This window comes from Arachis duranensis, chromosome 7 (assembly GCF_000817695.3).
Source record: "Arachis duranensis cultivar V14167 chromosome 7, aradu.V14167.gnm2.J7QH, whole genome shotgun sequence".
NCBI lineage: Eukaryota > Viridiplantae > Streptophyta > Magnoliopsida > Fabales > Fabaceae > Arachis > Arachis duranensis.
Window position 1 is genome coordinate 69182747 of NC_029778.3, and position 17307 is coordinate 69200053.

At 30.8% G+C, this 17307-nt stretch overlaps 1 protein-coding gene across 1 annotated transcript; it reads left to right on the plus strand.

The window, feature by feature from the left end:
- Positions 1-534: 534 nt before the first annotated feature.
- Positions 535-1089, plus strand: LOC107458608 (uncharacterized mitochondrial protein AtMg00310-like). Its single transcript, XM_016076831.1, has one exon. It carries the CDS (start codon positions 535-537, stop codon positions 1087-1089), a length of 555 nt encoding a protein of 184 aa, XP_015932317.1.
- Positions 1090-17307: the final 16218 nt, after the last annotated feature.

Sequence of the window (17307 nt, forward strand, 5' to 3'; positions counted from 1 at the left end):
GCAAAATTGGGGCATGAGGTGAAAAACTGTCATGATATGTTGAAGGACACAGAGAGTGATATAGTAAAAGAGGATGACATTGGCGAATGGGTTAAAGCCAGCCAAGTGGGAATGCGAATCTACTCTGAATGAGAAAGAACATTCAAAAACTCAACCCAAAATCAGAATAAGGCCACTCAACGTAAGAAAAAACCGGCAGCACCTGAGTCATCTCAATCAGCCAATTCTAGAACAGAATGCATGGAGGTTATCATAGCTGGTCAGTCCAATACCAAGGATGATGAAGGGTAGCTTATGCAGTTCGCTATTGGGCAGTGTCTCACCACAAAGAAAGGTAAGAAGTAGAAAAGGTTAGCAAGACAAGGTGCTGCTGAGTCAGATACTAAAGTGAACCCAAAAGAAGGTTGATGAGTGGTATAGCTGAAGGATCTACAAAGAAAGCAAGAAGAGAGGATGAAAATGTAGTTGAATAGATGGTGGAGGGTACCAGCCTACAAATGGCACACAAGGCGCCATGAGAACTATAGTTTGGAAATGTCAGAATTTGGGGAGACCCCTGACACAAGACTAGCAATTGCTCAGACACTAAATATTGAACATATCGGAACACAAGAAAAATACCTGGGGCTGCCCTCTATAGTTCAAAAATCAAAGAAAGCAACCTTTGGAGCTATCAAGGATAAAGTTCAGAAGAGGATTATGGGTTGGAAAAGAAGTCTATTGTCATCAGGTGGCAGGCACACGCTATTGAGAGCGGTGGGAGAGGCGATTCCTAATTATACACTCTCTTGTTTCAAGCTCCCGGACACGCTGTTGGCTGAGATTCATAGCATGCTCTTGCAATTTTGGTGGGGTCAAAAAGGCGCAGAACGAAGAATAGTTTGGATTAAATGGGACACAATGATGAGACCGAAGAAAGATGGAGGGCTGAGGATCAAGGACCTAAGGGTGCAAAATTTGGCTTTATTGGGCAAGCAATGTTGGCGTCTAATGAAATACCCTAATTCTACTCTATCAAGAATGCTCAAAGCTAAATATTTCAGAAATACAGATTTTCTACATGCAGAGATAGGAAGTGTACCATCGTAGGGATGGAGAAGTGTTCTTGAAGGGCACAAGGTGATCGAGAAAGGCTTGATATGAAAAATAGGCTCTGGTACTAATATTCGCATCTTCCATGACCTCTGGCCCCCACCACCAGTGCCCCTTAATGTCGCTCAAAATACACTCACAATCCTGCCAAATCTGCAAGTGTATTATGTTAGTGTGTTACTAAATCCTGATAGAAGTTGGAATAGAAATTTGATTGAGTCAATTTTTTCAGTTGATATATGCAATAAATTTTTTCAATCAAACCAACAGAGGAGGAGGATGAAGTTAATTGGTGCTGGACAAAATCTGGTATATATGAAGTGGGGTCAGGATACAAAATTGCTTATGGATTCTTTCATTCTCTTACTTCATTGAGGCCCTAGAACATACAGAACAACAGAGTCTGGAATATCATTTGGGAATTGAAATTACCTCATAAAATTAAGATTTTTCTATGGAAAAGTCTTCATGAAAAGCTTTCATTGTTACAACAAGTTCACAGCCGGTTCGCATCCACTCCTGCCGCTTGTCCAAGATGCATGTTGAAGGTTGAATCAATTTCTCATGCTTTGTTCCAATGCCCCCTGTCTTCAATAATATGGAGTCTAAGCTTAATAACCCCTGACTTATGGATGACAGAAGAAGAGACGTTTTTCAATTGGTGGCAACGAGTCTTATCCTAGGTAGCGGCTCAATTCGACGGTAGACAAAAGACCCTCCTCATAGCGGTGCTGTGTTGGAGCACTTGGAAAGCGAAGAATCAGTGTGTTTTTGAGAAGATAATAAGCCCGACACCAGAGATAGTGAAAGAAGCCAGCAATTTAGTGCGTGAACTCGTGACCATACCTGATAGATGCTGCTAATTTTTTTTACTCTTGCTTTACTCTTTTTTAAACTTAGTCTTTCAGTCACAGTTGGTGATAAATGGGAATACCCAATTTTTTTGTACTTTCATCTAGAAACACTTTTATTTTATATTAATAAAATAATATTTATCTTTGAAAAAAATATAAAAGTAAATATATATTTTATAAATTGTATGAAGAATAACAAAAATATAAAACAAAATAAAAACTACAAAATATAAAAGAAGAAAAAAATATTATTATTACCTTTTAATCAAAAGGAGCAAAGGACTTACAAAGTCTATAAAATAAAAGTATTATATTTAGTAGAATGAATAAAAATGTAAATTTAGTATGAAAAATTGAGTAAAATACTTTAAACAACTTTATACAAATAATTTTTTTATTTTAAAGGACCTTGATATTATTTTAGGAGCAAAATATTAAAAATTAATTAAAAATAAAATAAAATCATATAAAATCTTAAAGAATAATGTTAAAAAATAAATAAATTATAAAATATATAAAAATATAAAATATAAAATATTATTTGAATATTCTAAAGAGCGAAAGAAAACAAAAGAATCATCTAAAAAAATGAAAGATATGAAGAGTGTTAAAAAGTAAATGAGAACTTAAAATTATATGTAAGAAAATTAAAATCATGAATTTAATGTGATTTACAAGAAAAAACATTTTATTCATTTGAATATTAATCATATTGCATAATTAAAAAATCAAATCACAATGACAAATTAAGTTGAATATAGTAATACCAAAATTTTAAAGCTAACGCAAAACATTATATTATTTTTATGAAAAAAAAATTATTAATGACTTAGATTAATATTAGCATATTAATATAATTAAATTCACTATGTTAGGCTAATGAATTGGCAAAAAATTGTTACATTACATATGACAATATTATTAATTCCATCCAAAATCAAATAATTGATATAATAATAGATTATTTACAATTGATTATAATTGATATTTAGTTTAATCAATAAAAAAAATAAAATTGAAAAATATCTTCAAGAAGTTATGTCTGTCCATAATTAAATAACTGAAATTTAATTTGGTATTTATGAATTAATTAAATCAATTAAATTAATTAGTATGACATTTAAATATCTAATCAAATCAACTAGTTGATAGAATTAGCTTATTATAATGAGTTGTATTTAATGAGTTAAAAGAAATAAACTAAAAAATACTCTAAAAAACATGACATGTTAGCTCCATCATTAAGTGTAAAAACCCAATTTTTATATAATACTAGTGTATGTTTCCGTATCTTGCACGGGATAATACATAAAATTATATAATAATTATTATTATAAATATTTTACAACTTACATGTTTTAAAAATAATTAATATTTGTTTTAATCAATTTGGATTGGTTGAATGATCATCTTATTTGTAAGCAAGTATTTGGAGTTCGAATCTCGTCTTGTGTATATAAGCAATCCATTAGTTAGCGACAGACTCTTAATAAATAGAACATCAATATGTGGTAGATTAGTCCTCGACTTGCCGAGTTAGGAATCCGTAGAAAAAAATTGTAACACCCTAACTTGTAGCACCTCATGATCGAACCAAAAGTAAGGCGTTACTAACCTAATTCCTTTTATTTACTATTTAATATTGAGCCTTTAGTTCGATTTTGCATTAGAAAAGCCGAAAAATTTTGTTTCTATTAGTTAAAACCACATTTCAAAGATCTTTAAATAATAATAATCACATAATTATTAATAATAATAAATATTATACAACAGAATTCAAATAAAACTCAGATACAACTCATATCCCTCTGTATAAAATAAAATCTTAACTAACAAAGGTGAGGGAATTCTAGGAAAGCGACTCAACGCATAAACTTAAGTCAAATAAAACTAATAATCGCCCGCAGCTTCCAACTGAGTCTTCGAACCTGTGTCACTGAAAGGGTGGAAGATTTTGGGGTGAGAACACACCATGCGTTCTCAGTAGGAAATGGGAATGTCGAAAGAGTAATGAAATAAAATACAAATAATTAACTTTACTCAATAAAACTATATTTTTATCAAACCTTTTGAAAATACATTTTACTATTACTTTATATAATTAATTACCTTCTTTAGATTTCCGAAATTAAAACAATTCTCAATCACAACCTCGGTTCTCAGTCACCTCAATACACCAACTAATAGCACAAGAAACAGATCAACACACAGACAAATTGCAATATGACAAACAGCACAATCACGGAGAAACTAGATAAGCAAACACAATCAAATATAAATGTGCAAACAACATGATGCATGTCTATTGATGAACGGACTTTTGTGTGGTTTAGAATTCACAAATAAACTCTCGTTGCAAGTATAATTTCTAAACCAACAATAATTCTTTCATACAAAAGTTTGGTTGTCCCAAGTAACAAACCCCTAAAATTAATAACCGAAGTATTCAAACATCGGGTCGTCTCTCAAGAAATTTCAGGAAAGTGTTCTTGTTATTGGTTATGAGTTGTATATTTGGGGTTTTGAATAAGGGAACAGGGAAAAGTAAATTGCAAGAAAAATCAAATGACAAAAAAGGTCTTGACAAGGTTTGGTAGTCAAGGATGTCTCTCCTTATCACTAACCACAATATGAGAATTGGTAAGGATCAATCTCATTAATTCATCCTCTAGTTAGTAGTAGAGGAAAGTTAAATGAGCTATATCAATCTAGGTCTATAAGTCCTAACTCTCCACTAATTCAATTAGTGAGAACTAGAGTTAATGGCTCCCAATCATCAAATACTTAAACATTAGTAACTCAAGAGTTCCTAAGTTACCATCCCAAGCCAAGAACATAAAAGTCTAATTTAAAATCCTCCCAAACATTTCATCAAACACTTGGAAGGCACAAAATAAGAACATAGAAAATTAATAAGAGAATATTAAATCTAAGCAACCAATTGCAACATCAATAGAAACAAATGAAGGACAAAGCATCAAACATAAAATACCTCAAATTGCATCAATAAGAAAATTAAATCTAACATGGAAAATTCATAAACCAAATTGTAGAATAGATTAACAAGAGAATATAAATAAAATAAAATACTAGAACAACTAAGAGTAGAAGAAAACTAAATTAAAGTATATTAGAATCTAAAATTGAAAAGGAATAAAACTAAGAATCCTAAAACCTAGAGAGAGGAGAGAGCCTCTCTCTCTAGAAAACTACATCTAAAACCCTCAATTATGAATAATGATTGAATGAATGATGGATGAATGCCTTCCCCCTTCAGTTCTTGGTCTTTTTAGCCTTTTTTTTGCCAAAGATTGGCTTCAAAACTGGGCCAGAAGCCCTCCTGAAATTGCCAGGTGTGATTTCATTAAAGGTATCAGCGTGGGCATCGACGCGTACGCGTCCCTGGAGTAGTGTGCGATCCGCGCGCACAGTGGTGCATGCAAAGATGCACTTAAAGATTGCACCGTCCTCGGTGCATGCAAAGATGTGCAAATAGATGGGTGGCTCCAACTAATGCTTTTCTCCTAAGATTGTGCGGCGGACTTGTTGATTGCCCCATTAGAAACTTTCCTTTTTCCTCCTCGGTGGCCATCCTGAAAGAAGAGAAAAAGGAAGAAGAATAACCTAGAAACAAAGATAAGAAAACAAGTAAAGTATGTGTGGGTTAATGCCAAATAATGAGGATCTCAACTACATGGTAGCTACAACATGCAAGTGAGAAAACAGTAGAAGCAAGTGGCATATCAATAGTGTAAAAATTTGCGACAATGGGGGAGAGTGGGTATGAAAAATGGTATAAGTTCATATCAATGCAAAAAGAATACAAGTATCATAAAATAGTAGAATTGACTTAGAAATAATGTCACCCAACAATATAAAACAAGTCACTAAGCACCAAAATAATACAAGAAAAAGATGCAACAGTTGAATAAGAACATTTAACACCAATGATAAAATAAAAAATGAGAAAAGAAGATAAAGGCATGAACAAAATTAAAATACAATGAAAGAACGTAAAAAAAATGCAATATGTAAAAGAGAATGAAAGAGAATAAAGATGAGAAGGAAAGAGAAGAAAGTGAGAAAGGAATAGGAAAGAAGAAAAGGAGAGAGGAAAGTAGGAGAGAGAGAAGAAGAAGAATGAAGAAAAAAGGAGGAAGGGGAAGAGAAAGAATTAGGATTTGAAAAGAGAAGAAGAGAAAAGAAGGTAGAGAAAACACGGAACAGGGATGCGCGCTGCATAAGTGATGTGGTGCGACCGACGCATATGCGTACTGCGTGCGGACGTGTGGGCGCACAAAAGAGAAAGGGACGCGGAGGCGTCGGGTACGCTTACGGGTGACCAAAGCGGTGCCTCTAGCGCGAGGCCAGCACCGCACACGCACAACTCACTGTAACTTTTGCAATTGGGCAAAATTTCAATCGACGCGTGCACGGCATGTACGCGCATGCGTGGATAGCCAAGTGGAGAAAAGGATGCGTACGCGTCAGGCATATGTACGTGTGGGTCAATTTGTGCTTCTAGCACGAACCCAGAGCGAGGCCATCACAACTTTCGGGCAAAACACTCATTTACACCAATTATCATAGGCATACGTGCGCGCCATGCACGCTTCCGCGTGGGTCGCCCAAACCAAGAGGGTCACGTACGCGTCAGGTACGCGTACGCGTGGGTGAGCTTGTGCGTTGGGCATGCTTCCTGCACAGCTCCTGCAGAACCCTCTGTAACTTCTGTTACAAAATTTGATCGCTAAGGGGCGCGCGTGCGTCACGGATGCGTAAGCGTCGATGGCTCTCCTCCTTTTATATATATATGCAGAATGCAGGGATGATGTATGATATATGAATGAACACAGACAAATATGAATTAACATAAAACTAAGAATGAAAAGGAACGATCATACCATGGTGGGTTGTCTCCCACCTAATACTTTTAGTTAAAGTCCTTAAGTTAGACATTTGGTGAGCTCCTTGTCAGGGCGGCTTATGCTTGAACTCTTCCAAGAATCCCAACCAATGCTTGCAATTCTAATAGCCTCTGGGATCCCAAACTAGGCGCCTAAAACCTTGAAGCAAGTTGAAGCAAGTGACAAGGCCCCAAGAGTGTTGAGTGCTAGAATAAATTCTGGGATCCCAAACCTTGTTTTTGCACCTGTCTTCGTATTGATCATCATTGTTCCAATCGAGTGACAAGCAATCTAAATTCTCACTGAAGCGTCCAAACAACTTCCTAGACCCATTCAATCGAGCTCTACACCAACCTTTTCATTTCAACTTGGAGCATACAACCATATTGAACCTTGCATGACAATTCCAACCACTAACTATCTTCCTCTTACTCTTAACGCCACAAAGAGCCCTAAGTTGACCATATTCAAGTGGAAAAGTAAAGGTTAAGGATATGAATTTTACCCACTTGAATATTGTATTGGATGGTAATGGCTTTGGGGGAGTGGTCTCCAACAACTTCGGTAAGGTGATTTCAAGCTCCACTCCCGTGTGTTCTTTCTTGACAACTTCCACCTCTTTGCAAGCTTCTTCAATATCAACATCTTCCTCTTGGTAGCTTTCTTCCAATTCGATCTCTTCTTCATTGCTCACCAAGGGCATGGGAGGTTGTGCTTCTTCTTCTTTAATCTCCATGTCAAGTCCAATGGGAGAGGATTCAATTATAGATAAGGATTCATCAATGATTGAATCCATCTATGGATCAACCTCTTCAAAGTCTTCAACCATGATATGCCTTGGAGGTTGTACACCCTCCTCAACATCAATTTCAAACGTCTTAGAAGGAGGCTCTATGACTTGAGTTTCCCATGGAGGTTCTACATCTCCTAAGTCTTCAATCACTTCCTCTTCTTCTATAATTTCGGCTTTCTCCACTTGCTCTAAAAAATCGAACTCTTCCTTGATGTCTTCCTTTACTAATTTTTCAACCACTCATTTGCCTTCAAGGGTCTCTACTACCTCCACCTTTTGGGCCTCCTCTTGCTTCTTTTGAAGTATAGATGCATGAAGCCGATCCAATACGTCCCTAAGACGGTCCCTTCTCTCTTGTTCTATGTCAATAATATAATTGGTATCATCTTGCTCTTGGATTGGTGGATATGGATGTTCTTCCATAGAGGGTGGTGGTGCACTAGAGCTTGAGGGTTGAGTATTCGAGGTGGAGAATTGGTCCATGCGGGATATAAGAGCTTGAAGAGTATAGGTGAGATTAGTGAGAGTAGAGGTGAGTGTGGTTTGAAGCCTTATTTGCCCTTGATGAATAGCACTAAGGGTGTTGTTATCCAATGGAGGTTGGGGTGGATAGGAGGGTTCATTATTTTGGAGAAATGATTCATAATAGGAAGGTGGTTCTTCTTGGTAAGGGCATGGAGATGGTGAATATTGAGGTGGTGGTTCATGAGAGTAATTATGTTGGAGTTTGGGTGGTTTTGTGTATTGTTCATAGGGTAATTGGTATGGTAGATAAGGATTAGGATCATATGGAGGTGTTTGGTTGAAGAGAGCTTGTGAGTATGGTGGTTCAAAGTTATGTAGGAAAGGTGGCTCATAGGCATATGGTGGTGGTTGTTGATATCAAAAGGGTGCTCACCATAGCCATTATCTTGGTATGCCTCTTGGAATGGCTCTTGGGCATAGTATGTCGGTGGAAGTTATTGCCAAAAGGGTTGATCAAATCCATGTGGCTCCTCCCATCTTTGATTCTCCCATCCTTGATGCATATTCTCATTGTAGCTTCCATTTCTTGCAACATAGTTTGAACTAAACTCATAGGCAAAGGAGTGAGAATTCATAGTAGCAAATAAAAATAAAATCTAATAAAAATAAGCGACTAAGTCCTAAAACTAACAAAAACTAACAAACAAGAAAAAAGCAAATATTTAAATAACCAATAATAAGGCACACGTTTGCAATTCCCCGGTAACGGCGCCATTTTGACGAACGGACTTTTGTGTGGTCTAGAATTTCATAAATAAGTTCTCGTTGAAAGTATAGCTTCTAAACCAACAAGAATCCTTTCGTACAAAAATTTTGGTTGTCACAAGTAACAAACCCCTAAAAATAATAATAACCGAAGTATTTAAACCTCGGGTCGTCTCTCAAGAAATTACAGGAAAGTGTTCTTATAATTGGTTATGTAAAGATATATTTTGGGGTTTTTGAATAAGGAAACAAGAAAAGTAAATTGCAAAGGAAATCAAATGACTAGAAAAGCTCTTGGCAAGGTTTAGTGGTCAAGGATCTCTATCCTTATCACTAACCACAACATGAGATCTATCCCATTAAGTCATCCTCTAACTAATAGTAAAGGAAAGTTAAATGAGCTATATCATTCCAAGTCCATAAGTCCTAGCTCTCCACCAATTCAATTAGTGAGAACTAGAGTTAATGACTCCCAATCATCAATTTCTTGGACAAGTAACTCAAGAGTTCCTAAGTTGCCATCCCAAGCCAAGAACATAAAAGTCTAATTTGAGATCCTCCCAAGCATTTTGTCAAACACTTGGAAGGTACAAAATAAAAATATAGAAAATCAATAAGAGAATATTAAATCCAAACAATCAATTGAAAGCATCAATAACACAAATTGAAGAAAGCAATCATAAATATAAAATACCTCAAATTAGATTAAATAGAAAATCAAATCTAACATGAGAATTCATAAACTAAATGAGAAGATAAAGTAATCAACAAGGGAAATAAATAAACCAGAATGCTAAGACAAATAAGAGTAAAAGAGAAACTAAATTAAAGGAACATTGAACCTGAATTTGATGAAGAAATAAACCTAAAACTAAGAGAATCCTAAAAATTACGAATAATGGGAAGTGTCTCTCTGATTCCTCTACTCTGCAGCCTCTAATCTGTGTTTTCTGGGCCGAAAATTGGGTAAAAAACGGCGATTTCTGGGTCGCTGAAATTTTGCAAATGTGCGAGTCCGCGTCCATTCCGCGTGCGCGTCGCCTAGATGCGTGGCAACTATGACAAATTATATATCATTTTGAAGTCCCGGATGTTAGCTTTCCAATGCAACTAAAACTGCCTCATTTGGATCTTTGTAGCTCAAGTTATGATCAATTGAATATGAAGAGGTTAGGCTTGACAGCTTTGCGATTCCTTCAATTTCCTGTATTCCTTCCACTTTTGCATGCTTCCTTTCCATCCTTTAAGCCATTCTTGCCTTGTAAACCCTGAAAACACTTAACACACATATCACGGTATCGAATGGTAATAAGAGAAGATTACAGCTAGCAAATTTAAGGACAGAGAAGCATGTTTTCAATCATAGCACAAAATCAGGAAGGAAAGTGTAAAACATGTAATTTCTATGAATAAGTGTGAGAATAATGGATAAAATCCACTAAATTAAGCACAAGATAAACCCTAAAAATGGGGTTTATCAAGGCCCAATGCAGATAAAGTCCACGCGTCCCCTATTAAATCGACTCAGATTGGATCTCCATTGCTAGTTAGATATGGTAATGAGTACTTAGGAGAGGGTGAGAAGCCCCTTCCCATCCCTCATTCCTATTTAAAAAAATGCTCTCGTTCCTTCTTTGCCATTGCAAGTTTCTGTTTAATTATCCCTTAGGGAACGCAGATCTTCTCGAGTATCTACGAGTATTCTTTGAAAACTTTTGAAAAAATTAACACAAAAAGACATAATATAATAATAATAATAAAATAATCAATTTAATATAATGCAACATAATTTATAACATATTCATTATGAAAAATAACATTTTAAAAGGAGAAAACATAAAAATATATTCCAACATAATAATATAACATAATTTTTTGGAATGATACTGAACGACGTAGTGACGGACTTGAGCGGCAGAGAAAGTGAGTTAGAGAAAGAGGATCGAGGCTGAGAATAAGTTTGGAAGAAAAAGGAAAAATTGGAATTGGAGACAGAAATTAGGGTTACTAATTCAAGAAATGAATTTATGTATATATAAATTAGGATAAATTAATAATTTTATATTTGTGTATATTTAATAGGTTCCATGGGATAGGTACTTATGTCCGTGTCTCCATTAGAGGTGGCAAACGAAAAAATCCGCCCTATCTTACCAAAAGTTTGCTATCTAGTGGGTTGGTCCTCCCCGCCCTGCCTAAACATATAAAATCGAAGCAATAAGGATCGATTTATATGGTCTATGGTAAATCGAAGCAATAAGGTTCGATTTATACCCACTTAGTAGCAATCCAGCTCATTTTAAATGAATCTCCTTCGTTCGATTTAGTAGCATAGATAGCATCCAAGTAATTCGAATCTTATAGATTCGATTAACTACGAAAACACATAATTCGAACTCCATAAATTTGATTTACATTGATATGTAAATTGAGACATGTACATAGCCTTTTTTAATTTGGGGGATATACGTAAAATTGGTATGCAAATGATTTATAAAGATGATTTACCCCACATAATATATCTTGTGAAATCATAATATTTTGAGAAGTGATGTATAGACAACTTAAATGTTGATAATTCAAAAAAATTTTAGAAAAAAAATATAAAAAAATTACATGTTGATGCATAAGATTTTTTTTTAAAAAAATTTGTCCATAGTCTATGATGAATAACTTTAAAATTATATATATGTGTTATTTATTTTATATATATTTTTTATTTTATAGAGACTTATAATTTTGTTATCGACGATATTAGTGGTTATAGAGAAATTTTTACCTTTAAATAAATTATAGAGAAATTAAAAATAAAATTGGTTGCTATTTTTCTGACAATTCATTTAGTTTTAGTTTAAATTAAAATTAAATTATATATTCAATTTATGGTTTTTGTTCATCCTAATGATTGTACATAATAGATAATATATTTAAGCATGTTTTAAAAGAAACTATTGAATTTTATATAATTGAAAGTTAACTATGAAATTAAACTAACATGAAGTGAAATACAATAAACACATGAGTGAAAGTAAAATAAATAATTAAAAATAAGATAATAAAATAATTTAAAAAAGTAAAAAAAAAGACATAAAAATAATGTATGTAGTTGCTAAAAATACATTGTAAAAAAATTAGTATAATAAATAAATATAAAAGATGAAAGACAAAAATTAAGATATAATTTTGTTAAAAAATTTAAGAAAAACATTGTGAAGAAGAACCTATTAATCAAGTTTTATGAAAATATTATAAAAATTTAAAATGTTAGTAAATAAAATGGTAACTCCTTTAAAAACTATTAATCAAAATACATAAAAGCACATTCTGATTTCTAGATATAGAAAATAATAAGAAAATAATTCAAATTAAATTCATTTATTTTATTTTTTATTTATTATTTATTAAATAATTTAATATTTATTTAATCTTGGTCAAATAAGATAATATAATTGATTAGTTATAATTAATGTTGTTCACTCTAATGGTATAATTGAAACATATTGAAATTCTAAAGGTAAAATTAAAATTAAATGTCAAGGATAAAATTTAAATAAAATTGCATTTACTATCTTGTAAATTTTTTTAATAAAAATATCATTTATACATCTTTATAATGCATCACTTTAATACAATGATATTTTTATTAAAAATAAAAATTATGATAAATATCTCATATATTTGTTAGTAAATTATATACAAATATTTTTTAAAGCATATCACTTTTATCATACGAAAATAACTTAAATACCTTTAAATGTAATTATGATAATTCATTGAGTATTATATTTTTTTGCTAATTTATATTTAATAATTTATCTCTAACTTTTAATTATAGTAAAAATGTAAGATATGATACAAAAAAAAAAGCCAAAGTGACATAAATTTTTTACTAAAAAAATATTTTTTATTTTTTAGACATGTATCTAATTTTTTAAGTTATACACTTTAATTTATATAAATTAATGACAATTAAATGTACAAAAAATACTAATTAATAAAGAAATAAAATTTAAGATAAACATGTCCTGAACAAATTGAAATAAAATAAAAATTTTTAATTATGATCATTAATTATAATCACATATATTTACTTCAAGATTTATACTTCGAAAATTCAGTATATTAATATTTTATATTTTTATTTCTCAATTTTAGACTTTCACAAACATTAGTTACTCTCCAATAATAACAATGCTTTAAAAGAAATAAACATAGTTAAACGATCTATAAATTATATAAAATTTTTTAAAATAACATAAAAAATATACAATTACCTAAAATATAATATCTGTGTAGTAACTTAAAAAATATGATGATTTTTATAATTTTGTGTGGCTATTTATATATAGAAGATCAAAAGATCATGATTATCTAACAAAATTAATTTTATTTATTGCATTCAATTTGAATGAGTACAAAATAATTTTATTTTAGTTTAGTCCTTAATTTACATGATTTAAATTTAGCTCAATAAATATGATTTAATTTGATTTAATTATTAGTGAAAAATATCTCGAGAACATATTTTATTCATAGATTTATTATTTTAATTAATTAATCTAATTAGTTAATTAATACAAATAATTAGTATAATTAATTTGGTTTAATAAATTTAAAAAATAAATTAAAAAATACTAACAGAACATTAAAAGAAATAAATTAAAAAATACTATCAAATCAAATTGATATAAATTATAATAAATTATATGATATTTAAATATCTAATCAAATCAATTAGTTGATATAGTTAATTTATCATAATATATTGTATTTAATGAGTTAAAAGAAATAAATCGCTAAACACTCTCATAAGCATGTCACGTTAACTCCATCATTAAGTGCAGAAACCTGATTTTTATATAATAGAATAGATAATAAATAGAAATGAGAATATGATATGTGACATATTTTAATTATGAAATTGGTATTATATAATCAATTTTTTTCTGAATCCTTATTGCTTATTCGTTGCTAATTTTTACGTAATTACTTAATAATTTTTGCTTATGAAACTATCAACTACCTAATATTATGATTTAATTAATAGAAATAATGACATTAATATTTTTTCATAAGTCTTGTTATTATTTATAATTAGGAAATAGCCATAAATAAATTTATTTCCTTAATGAATGTTAATTTTGTTTTCAAAATCTATATTACCTTCAAAATTTTAGCTAATTGAGTCTAATTTTTACATTTAATTTTGAAATAAATTTACTCGAAAAAGTTAATATGTAAATCACATTATTATTATAAAATTATTTTTTTAACATAATTAGTGGTGCTTATTTGAACTATTAAATTTAGATTCTAATGATATTAAAGTCAACCTATTTTATTATTTTGTGCCTTCAAAAAATTTACACGACTGAGATAAAAATATAATAATTGAAAAAAAATTCATTACAATGGGTATATTCATTTTAACAAATATTCTTCTATCTAATACTATAAAAAAATACATTGGCCATTTTGAATTGCTATAGGTCAACTTCCATCCACATTAGTAAAATGCCTAAATTGAGATATATTCATCAAGCAAACAATCAATAAAATACTCATCCGTACTTTCTCATTTTGGATACATTTATACATAAAAGAAATTATACATAAAGAAAAAAAAAAGAAGAAAAGAAGAGTTGAAATAGTAAGAGCGATAAAAATTACGATTCTTATAATTTTGTGTGGCCATCTATATAGTAGACCAGACAACTGTGATTATTTAACAAAGTTAATTTGTATTTATTGCACTCAACTTGAATAAGTAAGAAATTATCTTATTTTATTTTAGTCCTTAATTCACATGATTTGAATTTAGCTCATCATATATGATATAATTTGATATGATTTAATTATTAGTTAAAAATATTTCAATTGCCTATTTTATTCATAGATTTATTATTTTAATGACTAATAAATTAATCAAATTAATTAATTAGTACACACAATATATTTGGTTTAACAAATTAAAAGAAATAAATTAAAAAATATTAACAGAATATTAAAATAAATAAATTAGGAAATACTACCAAATCAAATTGATATAAATTATAATAAATTAAATAATATTTAAATATCTAATCAAATCAATTAATTGATATTGTTAGTTTATTATAATAACTTGTATTTAATGAGTTAAAAAAATAAATCAGAAAATACTCTCAGAAGCATGCCACGTCAACTCTATCATTAAGTACAGAAACTCGATTTTTATATAATAGAATAGATAATAAATATAATAAATAAATAATAATAGATAATAGATCAGTATAAAAAATACTATTAAAATCGACGACCAAATTGACAGTAAAGCTACCGATAATTTTAAAAATCGACGATAAAATTGACGATGAAAGCAGTCACTTTTAAATAGGAATTAATATTTAATACTAATGTATTAATAGGCATGAATTAATCCAAGTTCTTTATATAACAAAAACTATTTTAAGAAAATAATTGATTATGATTATTTGATGTGATTTGAATTAGTAAATATCACATATATACAAGCATATGATATATGACTTTGTTGCACATAAAAAAAATATTTCATAGTTGAAAAATAAAAATTATATTTAAATAAATTAAAACTGTAAAATATGGGCAAGATAATTTTATTAATTTTTTTAAAATCTTTTATTAATTATTTAATTGCTTGATATAAAATTGAAAAATTATTTGAAATAAAATTAAAACCATCTTTCATCAGTGAAGACAATATGAATTTTTAATGGAAAAAAATACGATTCATATATTTTGACTAAGTTATATATCATGTATAATATTTAGAATAGTTTCTATTAATTAATAAAAATTAAACATAATTGTAATAATGTCTTAATTTTGTTTAACATGTTTATTCATTCCCATGTAAAAATGAAAAGAAACCAAATTAATAAAATGTTGAAGTGTTTATAACAATACACTTTATAATCAATTTTATAATATATACTTTTGTTAGTCGAGATAAATCATTTCGACTAATTGGGCTGATTCGAAATATTAGTAAAGGGTTAGGAAGAAAGCAAAGGTCAAAATGACGTACGTGCAGGCATTTATTAAAAGTTATTTAACACGAACTTGACTTAGGTACCTGAGTAAATCGAACAAGGATTCGATTGAAGAATCGAACAGGTGCTCGAATAAAAGATCGTATGGTTACGTTAAGTAGAGAAGTTAAAGGCTTTCTCCAAGTGAGGAATTTATGGGTAATGTCTATGGGCAAAAGAGCGGGAACAATTACTTAAGAATCCGCATACAAGGCAGTGTCGTGTAATTAAGAATTGGTTACCGACATAAGTTATAAATATTACAATGTTTTAGGAAATGGAGGTTGGAACTTTTCTTCAGAAATACACTCAAGCACACTCACATCCCCAGCGAATTTCTGAGTCTGCATTCGAGTTCGATTTCTGTAGAGTTCCTTCCATTGTCTTTAAATTTCCATTTATATTTTCCGTAAAACTTTACTTTTTCCGTCCAATTTATTTTTCAAGCAATGTTTAATTTCTTTTTCCAATTTACATTTCAGCATCTTTAATTTTTATGTCAAAAGTCCTTTGATTCAGTCGAAGGCATTTTACCACTTTGTTTAAATTCAATGCAAACTATTCCAATTTCAGTCTATTTACTTTTTGAATCTTTTCTTTTACACTTCTTTTATCTTCTTGGCACTTTCGAACTTATTTTCTGTTTTAATACTCGTCTAATTCGAGAACCTTTGATGCACTTATAGAACTGGTACCTGCAAAAAAGGAGTAGGTTTCACTCTCCAGACCATTAGAATCGAACTACCATCGATTTGCTAAAAATTGACAAAATAAATTGGCATGCTCAGTGGGGCAGTTTTAAACTAAAGTGTATCAAAAGATTAATATTTTGGTGTCATTTGGTGTATGTAATTGAGAAGTGGAAGGATTATTCACATGGCTAATGAATTGTCAAATGTGAATGGTGGTTCGTCCACCAATGACAGTATACTAGTAATTATGCAATCTTCAGATGTTACTTCGCGTTCGGAAGGTTTGGGTATAAGTGAAAGTATAGTGGTTACTAGTGTGCAAACTTGAAATGTTGGACGTAATATTCGTCCACGTGGTACCTTACCACCAGTCCAGCCTCCAATAATCACTAGTTGGCCTCCTTATGGTCTTCCTCCTGGTTATACTCCACCGATGAGTGGTTTTGTTCCTCCTGTTCGTTTTGAGAGTGTAAATGGAGTAAATAATTCTCAAAACCCACAACAGCATTATGAGTTTTCTTGTGATTATAATGTGGGCTCTACATTGAATGCCTCTAATTCCATGGCGGTATTTAGACAACATGTAGAGGAAAGTCATCATGATTTAGTCAACTTATTGACTCAATAAATGACCATAATTCTAAATACCGTGATGGCTGATCACGAATCAAAATTTGAACGCCTTGC